Below are 12,368 nucleotides of genomic sequence, written 5' to 3'. Positions count from 1 at the left end.
TAGCCCTTGCCACTCCTTAATATTTAGCTTCTCAACAAGCTTGCCCATGTAAGGATATAGAGGGCACGCCAAAAATAACATAGCCTCTTTGTCAAAGAAAATAGATGATGAACAAAGGAGGTTGTACATACTACAAACCATAAATATAGTTAATGCCTTAATATTTATTAGCCATACATTTCTTTTGATACATAACTCCAATATAAGCATTATATGAGCCTTCACAGATAGAGCTAAAACCAGCAAATAAAACCCAAAGTCAAACTTAGGTTGCCATCCCAAGTTTCTTACCTCTAACCAACCAGAGCTGAGAATAGGGGTTGATCAACTCCACAACTGGCTGAAAGATCAGCAACCTTATTGCGTTCACCAAAATAGTGAATTAAAAAAAGATCTGTTAAGGACTTGCAGTTTATCGTAGTATAATACTTTATGGAAAAAACACAGCAGAGGAAGAACAAGTATTCATAGAAACATACGGAAAATTTTTATTTTAAGCCAAATAGAGTGATTAAAAAGAAACAAATTGCAAACGTCAGTTATAAGACATGGAGATCCATTGTTACTACTTACCCTCCAATTCTCCTCATCAGTTTTTCAGTCATAAGAGTATATAGTCCCATACAAAAGATGGAGAATACAAATAGTCTCTAAGGCAGCCATGCCTAGAGATGTGAAATAGAAGTCAATGCCTCTTCGTCTACAACCTTTTGCTGCAAATGAGCACATTCGTCATCATAAATGACCTTATTAAAGATATCCAAGTTGTTCTTAATTGCTGTTGGATTAGATTGTGTCTGAATTAGATGGTAAAAAATCCCAACACAATCTAATCCAGAAGCAATTAAGAACAATTTTAATGGATTGTGGCAATCTGGTCTCTCTGATATCCAGGTTCTCTTAATTAAATGAAGGCTTCTCCTAATTAGCTATGGTTTGTTCTAACTCGTGATCTGGATTAAGTTCAGAAAAATATGCTGAAAACCCTACCTCTCTGTCATAGTGCTACTGAAAAATACATGAGACGGAGGTTTGAAGGAGCAATGTTGAACACATGCTGCTGTGCCCTAGCTTGATGATTTCAAATGTTTAGTTTGTTGTTATGTTTCCTTGGGAAAATCTGAAGAATTGTTTAATTTCTGTCGGCACTAAATGTCATGTTTGTTGTTATGTTTTCTTGGGAAAGTCTCAAAAAGTGTTTAATTGCTGCCTGCATGTGAAAATGGGAAAAAAAATGAATTTTGAAGGGTTTATATAATTGTTTTTTTAGATTGCATTCATTCAAGAATCTATAGAAGCGAATATAGAGGTCATGTTTTCTTGAGAAAGTCTCAAAAATTGTTTAATTGCTGTCTGCATGTGAAAATGGGAAAACAATGAATTTTTAAGGGTTTATATAAAAAAAAATTAGATTGCATTCATTCAAGAATCTGTAGAAGCGAATATAGAGGTGGGAAGCATCAGTGTAAACTCTTTAAGGGCCAAATAGGAGGAAGAAGGAATCTGAAACCCATTTATTTTTATTTTTCTTCTTTAGTGTGTATTGATGACAACTTGGGCCTAACAAACATCGAAGGAAAGTATGGATATTGAAATTAGCCAAAGTTTAATATTTAAGGTTCACAGGCTATCTACCTAGCACTACAGAGTTAATACATTTTCAAGACAGTTTATGAAAGAAGATCTCTATTAACTCAGGAAATTTTAAGGGCAGCAACAAGGACACAATTATTAAAGTGGGGTTCAACTTTCTGGACGTAGCTATCCTTCTTACAAATTGTACCATTGATTAAATTTCTTAAAAACAAAAATGCAATGAAATTTTTTGAGATTTTCAGCATTTGATCTTTATGATTCGTATATTTTGTGATCAAAAACAACAAAAATTTTGAAAAAATTTCGCTGTGTTTTCATTAATCTGAAAAAGAATCATGTTTAACTTTTTTTTGTCTTTGGTACATTTTGTCTAAAAATTAGCCAACCCAACTTTCTAGAATTCTGAACTAATTTTCCTTGCATTGCCTGCTGCTGCTTTAAAATCAATGGTACCACCTGATTGTAAAAGATTATAATATCAATGAAATCGGACTTGATTGAAGAGATTGTACTAGAGATGTCTAACGTGAAATGGGACTTAATTAGTATTAATTTTGTTCAATATTCACCTCTTTAAGCATACTCAATGCAATGAAATGAATGTGAGATGTTCTGATTTTCATTCTTCTACATCGTTCACCACAATATAGCAGTTCTAATTATAATAATGGCTGACTCCTGTTACGACATTAAAGATATTAAGCTCAGTTGGTGGAGAGAATATGGACTGTCATCCTTCTGAAAATTACTGATAAATGATTCTCTAGTTATACCAAATTGTACTTATTACTTTAAACCAACACCGATGTTGTAATATTATGATGTGCGAGATATCTGACACCATAGGTACTTCATTTTAATTTTTCAAAGACTTTTGGTGCTGCATGATACATACTATTGTTGCCATTAATACTTGTGTAGATCCTCTTATAAATAGGTATAGTGTATACCAAATCATTTCACGGTTTGGTCAGAGAAAAATACATTAAACCTTTAAAATATAGGAATTGAAATAAGTATTTTTTAAATATAGGAATTGAAATAAGTATTTTTACAATTTTACTTCTATTTATTGAAAACAATTCATTGATAACACTACTGCATAGCTAATTATACCCCGTTGCTTAGGGATTAAAGAGATATAGGATATCGTATATTAAAAGTAAAACGGAATGTTAAGATGATTATTCTAACCCCACTAAATTAAAGCTGAGCGCTGCAAAATTTCAAAAGGAATGTAAGCAAAAGCTTTATAAGAGGAGCATAAACAAGAAGTTTTCATATTGCCTTAATTAGCCAAGCTATCAAGGGACAAGCTAAAAATACCTGTTGTTTGGTACGTGAGATTTAGGCACTGGTGGATAGTACAATGCGGTCCAACGTAATTATAAAATGTTTGGGCAGAGGTAGAGGAAAGCAACCGCTAGCCATGCATTAACTTCCATAATTTTCTGAGCCCAGCATTCAAAATGGAATGATTGGGTAGACTTGAGGCCAACCAAAAGCAACAGTGACGCATGCAATCATTTCTTCAATACACTCATTTCGAACAATCTCTGAACGAAACGTTAATGAGACAGCATGATAAATGACACAAATTGTTGCATTGAACAGCGATCTTATTTTAATTTTAAATGGTGATGGTTTGCAATTTCTAGGGAGATCAAGCTGGCCGGTTTTAGAATTTGTGTTTTCTTGGGAGATCAGGGTGGCCAGTTTTGGTGTTTGCGTTTTGTTGGGAGATCGGAGTGGTCCCCAAACAGGAGGTGATCTGTTTAAAGATCAAAGGCTGCCTGAATTTTCTGTTCTGTGACTGCAGGCAATTCATTTGAGAGCATGAGACAGGTTTGCCGAGGATTTGTCAACTTGCAAATCCAGTTAGAAAAAGCCTATCACCCAACTACTCTTAGCCAGAAAGAAATAGTTAATCGTTCGCACGGCTTCCTTCACAAGGTCCTCAAATTGTGCAAAGTTCATATTGGGCATATGCTATGCTGCCTCACCATCTAACAAGGAAGGTTGCCCTTTATGTAAGAGTAGATTAAAGATGCAATCTAGGCACTCCTTTGCTCTTCAGCTGCAGTTGCGATGATTGTGGCTTCACTGTCTAGTGGTGAATTGAATCATGATATCCTGCCGACTATTAAAATAGATTAGTAGGTTATAACCTTGAATTATAATCAGTCATAACCTTCAGCTTCACATTCTGCTACAAAGAAGAAGTGCATACTGCTATTTAACTGGATTCAGCTGCATCCTGGATTCTCTCTCTCCTTTGACTTTTACCATATTTCTCATCTTTGCAGCATCAGTCCACCTCTCAGTATAGAAATTTGACAGCAACCCATAACGTCCAACACTTACATGTATAAAATTAGTGTCCTTCAAAACCTCTTCAATTGGTGTACAATAAAGTTAATAGTGGACACATACTACGCTGCCACAATCCATCTTGCAAGAATACTTACCCTTTAGTGTTTCTTGGATTGAGGATACAATCTGCAAAGTCTTTTGTTCTTAAGTTGCAGTGGAATGAAGTTTGGCTTCACTGTTTAGAGATAAATGGAATCAAGATGTGCTGCAAACAATTTATTTATCTCTGCAGATTATAACCTTGGATTCTAATCAACAATAACCTTCACCTTCTGCTACAAAGAAGGAATGGATGCTGCTATTTACCTCAATCCAGCTGCATCCTGGAGCCTTTTTCAGTCCTTTGGCTTTCAACATATTTCTCAATTTTACTGCAGCATCCCTTCTCCCAGTCTCAGCATAGACATTTGACAGCAGTACATAATGTCCGACACTTTCCGGTAGCAATTCTAGAATATGTTTCATAGCATACTCTGCTAGGGAAACGTTACCATGAACTCTACAGGCACCAAGCAAGCTCCCCCACACAACAACATTTGGCTTGGTCGGCATCCTTTTGATAAAGTCGTGGGCTTCATCCAGAAGCCCAGAGCGCCCAAGAAGATCTACCATGCACGCATAATGTTCCATACTAGGAGTGATACAATAATTCCCAGTCATGGTGTCAAAACACTGCCTTCCATTATCCAAAAGGCCGGAGTGGTTGCATGCAGACAAAACTAAAATGAAGGTGATATGATCAGGTGTTATGCCTTCCTCCTGCATTCGTGAGAAAAAAGCAAGTGCGTCCTTACCATGTCCATGCATTCCACATCCGCCAATCATAGTATTCCATGAAACCAAAGTCTTGTGAGGCATACTGTCAAACAATTGGTATGTGTATTCTACTGTCCCGCACTTGGCATACATGTCAAGCAGCGCATTGCATACAATGATATCTGACTTAAGATTGCTTTGAATTATATAACTATGGATACTCCTACCCAGCTGCAAAACTGATAAATGTGCACATGCAGGGAGAGCATTCACCACAGTTATTGAATCAGGCTTTAAACCTTGCAGTTGCATTTCACAGAAAAGTGTCAAAGCTTTACTGGCATATCCATTCTGAGCGTAGCCAGCAATTATAGAATTCCATGAAACCACGTTTCTTTTGGGCATTCTCCCAAACAAACTCCACGAACTCTCCATACTTCCACATTTGGCATACATGTCTACCAGTGCAGTAACTATCATAATATCTGAGTGTAAGCCACTTCTAATGGCATGACCATGAATGCACTTGCCTAGTTGCAGAGCTGATAAATGGGCAGATGCCGGTATCAGACTCGCCATAGTAATCAAATTCGGTTTAACACACGACAGTTGCATTTCGTGGAATAGTAGCAATGCTGCTTCAGCACATCCGTTCTGAGTACAACCAGCAATCATGGCGTTCCATGAGCCAACATTTCCTTCAGGCATTTTGTCAAACACCTGCCGTGCAAAACCTACCCGTCCAGATTTGCAATACATGTCTATGAGGGCACTACTCACAGCAAAATCAAATTCAAAGCCGCTTCTAATTACATAACCATGAATACACTCTGCGTTTCGTAAATCGGACAAACAAGCGAACGCAGGAAGAACGCTTACCATAATAACAGAATCGGGTTGGATGCCTTGAATTTGTATTTCATTAAATAACCTTAAAGCTTCACTAGCTTTCCTTTTCACTGCATAACCAGCAATAATTGCACTCCAGGTGACAGCGTTCCGCTCGGGCAGTTTATCAAACATTTCACGCGCAACCTCAATTTCTCCACATTTTGCATACATAGCTACAAGGGCAGTGCCTACAACAGTATCCAACTCAAACCCAGCTCTAACTATATCATTATGTATCTCTGTGCCCTCCTGCAGAGCGGACAGATTTGCGCATGCCTTTATGACAGAGCTGAAAATAATGCGATCAGCGGTTATGCCATCTGCATTCATTTGGTGATATAGTGAAATGGCATCCTCAAGCAGGCCATTACGAACATACGCATTGATCATGGCAGTCCACAGATAAATATTGGGTTTGCGCGTTTTGTCAAATAGCTGGCGTGCATCTGCCATGGTGCCATATACAGTGTATTTTGAGACAAGTTTGGGCAGTAAATAAATGTTTTGTGAGCAACCAGATATGATCATGCGGGCGTGGAGCTGGAAGAGTTGTCCGATACAGGTACATGTTTCAAACAAAGAAGTATATGAATTTGAATAGCTGCAACTATTGGATTGGGTTGAAAGGAAAGAAGACTTCGCTTGAATGGTATATTGAAGATAAAAAGAGAAATAAATTTGTACACAGATCATAGTGCTTGGTGTCTTTGCTCTTCCGCGCTGCAACATCACTAAAACGACAGTTATCACATGATAAACGAATTCCTTGCATTTTTGTTCCAACATCAATTACTCACGAAAATCATGATAAGAAACCAACAAATAAAAGTTCCCCGAATGAAAGGATGGATGGAGGGCTGGACAATTTTTTTAACTATGTCACTGCAAAATGTTGTAAAAAGGGAGAACTGTAGAAGCGATGTAAGCTCGAGATCAAATAATTTGAGATGTGCTAATTTTATAAGTAGTCATCTTGATAAGTAGGAGATAATTTTCACAGCATATCAAATTGTGATATTGCACAACACTTGGTGAAGGTTTTGCAAATGGGATTGCAAGCTTTGGGTTTAACCATGGAGGAAACTTCCTAATTAAATGCACTCAGGTTGGAGTAGTACTGGAATGGGTGACCTCCCGGGAAGTCCCAGTACTTCACCCTGTGAGCATCGCCTAGATCCAATGAGTGCTAAGTGTTCCATTTATTCTCATGAGAGGTGGATTCATGTTGCTTCACCCCTGTGAGCATCACCTAGATCCAATGAGTGCTAAGTGTTCCATTTATTCTCATGAGAGATGGATTCATGTTGAATCACTACTCATGAAACATGGGTCAATGAGTTTGACTCAAAATCACACAATAAAATCTTGATAACAATATCACAATTTGACTTGTTGTGGCAATTATCTCCTACTTATCACTTGATGAGCTTAAGGGGCTTTCTAATGAATGGTTCATAAGGCACAACACTTGGTGAAGGTTTTGCAAATGGGGTTGCAAGCTTTGGGTTTAACCATGGAGGAAACTTCGTAGTTAAGCGCACTCAGGCTGGAGTGGTACTGGGATGGGTGACCTCCAGGGAAGTCTCGGTGCTTCACCCTTATGAGCATCACCTAGATCCAATGAGTGCTAAGTGTTCCATTTATTCTCATGAGAGATGGATTCATGTTGAATTACTACTCATGAAACATGGGTCAATGAGTTTGACTCAAAATCACACAATTAAATTTTGATAGCAATATCACAAGTAGTCATCTTGTTATCTTCAATCTTTATTTTAGAGGAGGTTGAGAATAGTGTCTACAAGTAAACTTAGTTTCTTAGTAGAGTTTGAGTTGGTCTAGTGGTGGAGAGCTCACATTCTTAAAGAGAGTACAATTCAAATTTCATAAGAGGGTTTGGTATGTATGCCTCATTTGTAGCACACTAAAGTGTCGCATACAAGGGAGTACAAGGTAGTCTCGTATTGTTGAACCAAAAACACATGGTTGGTATCATGGACTACAAAGAACCTTTCCTTTCCTTTCCTTTATACCAAGGGACTGTATTTCATGATATAGTCTTTTATTGACATTTTCTTTATAACTAATTATTTATTTGGCATAATGGAATAACTTAGATTAGATGTATTGATCTTAGAATTTATGTCAGAAATGAAAATTGATCTCCCTAGAATTTTGGGACTGGAGTTTTGACAAACATGTCACTTTGACTCAATCTTGGGAAGTGAATAGTATGCTTCACACTCCTCGAGGAGGCCTTCCCGTGGTTGGGAGGTCATCCTCCTTGCATTTCTTCCTTTTGTATTATGGCATCAAAGTCTCTAAGAAAAGGGTACAACGGGTCACAAGGGTCTATGAAATCAGTGATTGAGTTTGCACGAGAAAGTGTTTCTCTGATATGTACCTTGGTCTAGTGTGTCCCTATATGCACCTTACTCCTAGGATACCTTTTGAGCCATCAATTTCTACAAATCAAGAGGTTGTTCCTTTTATTAACAAGGTGAATACTCCTAAAACAAAGTAACCTATTTTTGGAGAGAAAAACTAGACTAGGGTTTCTATCCTTGCTACTATTGGAGATTCTAGTTTGATGTGGTCCTACCAATAAGCACTAGTTGGTAAACAGACAATACCAGATGGAGTGAGATTCATCCTCGATTCTATCAGGGTTTTCCTCAATCAACCCCAAGGAGGAGATAGAAGTAAGGTACTAGTTCTTCCAAAATTTGTTGTTAAACCTAATGTCCAAATGTTTATGCCTTGTCATGCCCAAAAATTGGGACAAAAACACACGAACAATTTTTTTTAAAGTTAAATAACACCATGTTTAATACATACTAATCTGAATAAGTTATGAAAAGTTTAAATGGGATAGAAGTGAATTTCAATTACAATTCATTAAGATGTAGAGTTGACATTTCAACTATAATTTATGGGTCTGGAACACTTAAGATGCTATAGAAACACCTTGTTCGGGTCAACCAAGTGGGTTGACTAAACCCTAATTATTTTTTATAGGTCAACCTTACTTGACCTTTTTTATATGTCACATTATTAAGTCTGTGTAATTTCATAAGTTATATTAGGTTATCAAGTTATCTCATATTTATTTAGTGTATCGGTTCTATCTCCTAGGTGAAATAGTTTCATTATTACAATAAGTTGTCTAATACCTTAATATTTAATTCCCATTATTAAAATAAATTATTAAACTAGTTAAAAATCATTAAATGTTTATTATTAAATTATTCGTGATGTTCATTTCATCCCTAAATCATATTCCTCATCCCTATCAGGAAATCAACCTATGATTCTTTCAATACCCCTTCGATCCTATAACCCTTGCAAACTGAAGTAAATGAACCTTTAAGTAAATGTATAGAGAATATTAAAATACAATTTTTTTTTTTTTGAATGATATAATATAATTTCATATGTTATTTCAATGTCTACTATCAAATCAACTTTTAACCCTAGTCATTTATCATAACTTCCTACTTGCAACCCTAATTTGATTTAGCCTTATTACTAACCCAATGGACTATTGTTCATGAACATTCTTTCAACTTAATTAAATCAATAATATTAAATCATGAGAAGAAATTTCAAGATTCCTAATGTCTATTTAAAATATTTAAATTAAATATCTAGATCCAAATATTATCTTCTAACTAACCACTAACATTACTAAGTCCAAAATGTACCTTTCTAAGGTACACTCACAATTACCCTTCTTTAAATAATATGACATAAATAAAAATCGTCACAATAAAATGAAATGAAATAATAATAAATTACTAAATCTAAATACTAATAATATCCTAATCCTAACTATTCCATCAACTCATACTTTATACCCATTGATACATCTAACTATCCTTACTTTAAACTAATCCTATCTTTCCCTTCTATCATGAATACAAAAAAAATCTACTAAAATATTAAATACCTACCAAAAAACATTTAGAATATTTCATTCCTAAACTAATTCCTAATCTCCCTGCTAAACACATCCTAATTCTTATCTATCCCTAACTAATACCTATTTTTCTACACCCTACTCTATCCTATACCACTTGGCCACTTTCCACGTGACCCACACATCTCCCCATGCTCTTAGAGCATTCACCAAAGCTCGTACATGTGCTCCAAGATCTGTAGCATGCTGCCAAAGGTTGGAAGGTCCTTTTCAAGCATGGTGCGCTCATGAGTTGAAGGGATGGGCCAAAAAGACTTTAAGGAAAAGGAGCCCACGTTTGCATGGTTATAAGGTTTAAATCAATTAAACTTCCATCACCACTTTGCCCAAGGTCAAACCCACTTACCATGAGCCATGTCAACCCCTTTTGAATGTTGGAATAGGATAATGGAGAGGATAGGATAGAAAATTTATGACTTAAAGTTTATTAGGTTGTTAGATGGGTGAGGGGTATAGATAGGATTTTTTTTTTATATGAATGTTTATTTAGAAGGTATATATATTTCTATATATATATATATATATATATTTGACTTAATGTCATATTTTCAAGCTCATATTTATCATTATTAAATGATTGTCATTTTTTTATTTAAATCCCCTCTCCATACATTTCACTCCTGTAGGTGGATCATGTTTTGGCAATTATTTTGAAAACTTGGATTTTTGCGAGAACTTTTTCCAATGACTTTTTGGTTAATGTTTTCAATATAATTAAGTGGTAATAGGGATCTTATTTCTTCATTTGGATAATATTATTAATTATATTCTATGTATCTAAGGAATGATAAATGGTTATAGTTGTATTCTAGGATTGAATTCACTATTGTTATTGCATTATCATTAACTACATTAGGTGTTTTAAGATGCATAATACATAGAATGTAGTTGCATTTCAACATCAGATCTTAATAGGAATTCCATGATAAAATAAGGTCACTGTAATTTTAAAGTCTTTCTATTTCATGATGTTCCTAAAATAAACTTGATTTACATTGTTTTAATCTAATGATTTATAAAGGAACTATGAAGTTTTCATTTTGATGCTTATGCAAAATCAATACATTTGAGAGTAAGAAAAAGTTTGCAACTCATGAAAATCCTATCATTCACATGCTCTATTTCATGCAATACTCGATATTTACATTGCCAAATTTAGTGTGATCAACAATTGATCTATTACATAAATAAACATCTAATTGCATCCTTTCTTTGTTTCGGGTATACAATGTACAAGAAAGGGATATCAAAATGTAAAAGTCTCCATGACAACAAAACTCAAGGACACCAAGAAGGTTTTGAATCCAATTTTGCTCCACTACAAGATATTTTCCAAGCAATCTACAAATAAACAAGAACAACCATGGAGAGTTCACCTCCCAACCAAGGCCTTGATGTGAGGCCACACCCCAAGCTAGGAGAACCAATAACTGACTAGGTGACATTCAAACACAATCACAAAGACACAACTCAACGTATAGTTCCCATCCAATGTATGCACAACAGATTTAAAAATGAACCTATGACTAGGGAGAAGGTGGATTTTTCTAGGTACGAGATGTCAATCACGAACACGAATCATATGCCTCTTCCAAGACTATCAAATCACATAAACTTCCATTTCTTTCTCTCTTTATCTCCCCAAAACAAAATTAGTTTATATTGACAAGTAAGGGCTCATAACACCTTACTTTCTCCCTCTCCTTAATATGAGGAGAGACTTTGTACTGACCTAGAGTCCAACTAAAGCCATTCTCTCATGCATGGCCACTTCTGTCGTATCCGAGGGTGAGTAATGCCAACACTCCCTTCATAGTTTCCCCAATAAAACAAGGAAAATAAACATGAAAGAAAACTAATAAAATCCACAATACCCATCCCTCACATGATACAGACGCACACATATTACAATATGCAATAATATAACACATACAAGCAATGAACAAGAACATAACCAAGGCAATACAGAAGCTACCTTCACAAAGGTTATGATAATGGAATTTTGAGATGAGCTAAAATCCTTTTCTTCCTCAAATTCCAAGATTCTCTAAATGTAGAGAATGATTGAACAACTTTCAACTTTTCAAAGGGACTCTAAATAGCCTCTAAACTCACCCACCTAAAATAACAATAACTCCAAACTTGACTTGAGCCTCCTATGGTCTTCCCACTTGCCCATGTCATCAAGACAACCTTTTAGAAGAGTGTGAACTTGGTTAACCTCATGAAGATGGTCCATTTTTGCAACAAAGGGAAATTGGGATATTTTAGGGGTCATAAATGTTGTTATGAAGTTCTAAAAGGATGGCAAAAGTTCCTAACCCATATGTACATACCACTTGGGCACTTGAATTACATTAAATTTGGCCTCTAGGATCATTTTAGAACCTATACAAGTGGCTTAAAATATTTGATCTTAAAAAACTCTAAGGATGTAACATTTTCACTAAATCCTAATTAAGGAGGTTAGTCTAGGTTACTAACTAATCAGTCTTAGATTTACGGGTTACTTTGCTAAACCTAAATTGACATGTCAACACACATATGCATATAACAAGTGTCAAGTGACACTATAAGGTTTACTTTTACATAACATTTGACATGTCCTGAATTACCGAATGATACACACACATTCAAATTATGATATAAATAAAACACTTGACAACGAGGTTCGAATCACTTTATTGGATTCAACCTTAGTCTTACAATTTGCACACAGGGTCAATTACTAATTCTTCGATAAATTCCATACTTAATTATCCTGCACACTCAA

General features: G+C 35.6%; 1 protein-coding gene across 1 annotated transcript; it reads right to left on the bottom strand.

Moving 5' to 3' along the window:
* Nucleotides 1-2,860: 2,860 nt before the first annotated feature.
* Nucleotides 2,861-6,625, bottom strand: LOC149531942 (pentatricopeptide repeat-containing protein At1g11290, chloroplastic-like). Its single transcript, XM_089810471.1, has 2 exons — nucleotides 6,301-6,625; nucleotides 2,861-6,156 (listed from the first exon to the last, which is right to left on the bottom strand). Exons 1-2 carry the CDS (start codon nucleotides 6,400-6,402, stop codon nucleotides 4,222-4,224), a joined length of 2,037 nt encoding a protein of 678 aa, XP_089666597.1. The 5' UTR covers nucleotides 6,403-6,625; the 3' UTR covers nucleotides 2,861-4,221.
* Between the last annotated feature and the right edge of the window lie 5,743 nt (nucleotides 6,626-12,368).

Source organism: Cupressus sempervirens, chromosome 11 (genome assembly GCF_028749045.1).
Source record: "Cupressus sempervirens isolate cs-2001-9-10 chromosome 11, ASM2874904v1, whole genome shotgun sequence".
Classification (NCBI taxonomy): Eukaryota; Viridiplantae; Streptophyta; class Pinopsida; order Cupressales; family Cupressaceae; genus Cupressus; species Cupressus sempervirens.
The sequence above is the reverse complement of the archived record's forward strand: the minus strand, read 5'-3'. Positions and strand labels throughout refer to the sequence as shown.

Coding starts and splice junctions, on each gene's coding strand:
- LOC149531942 (XM_089810471.1), bottom strand. CDS start 6,402: ATGTTGGAACAAAAATGCAAGGAATTCGTTTATCATGTGATAACTGTC. Junction 6,157..6,300: donor CACCAAGCACTATGATCTGT/GTACAAATTTAT, acceptor CAACTCTTCCAG/CTCCACGCCCGCATGATCAT.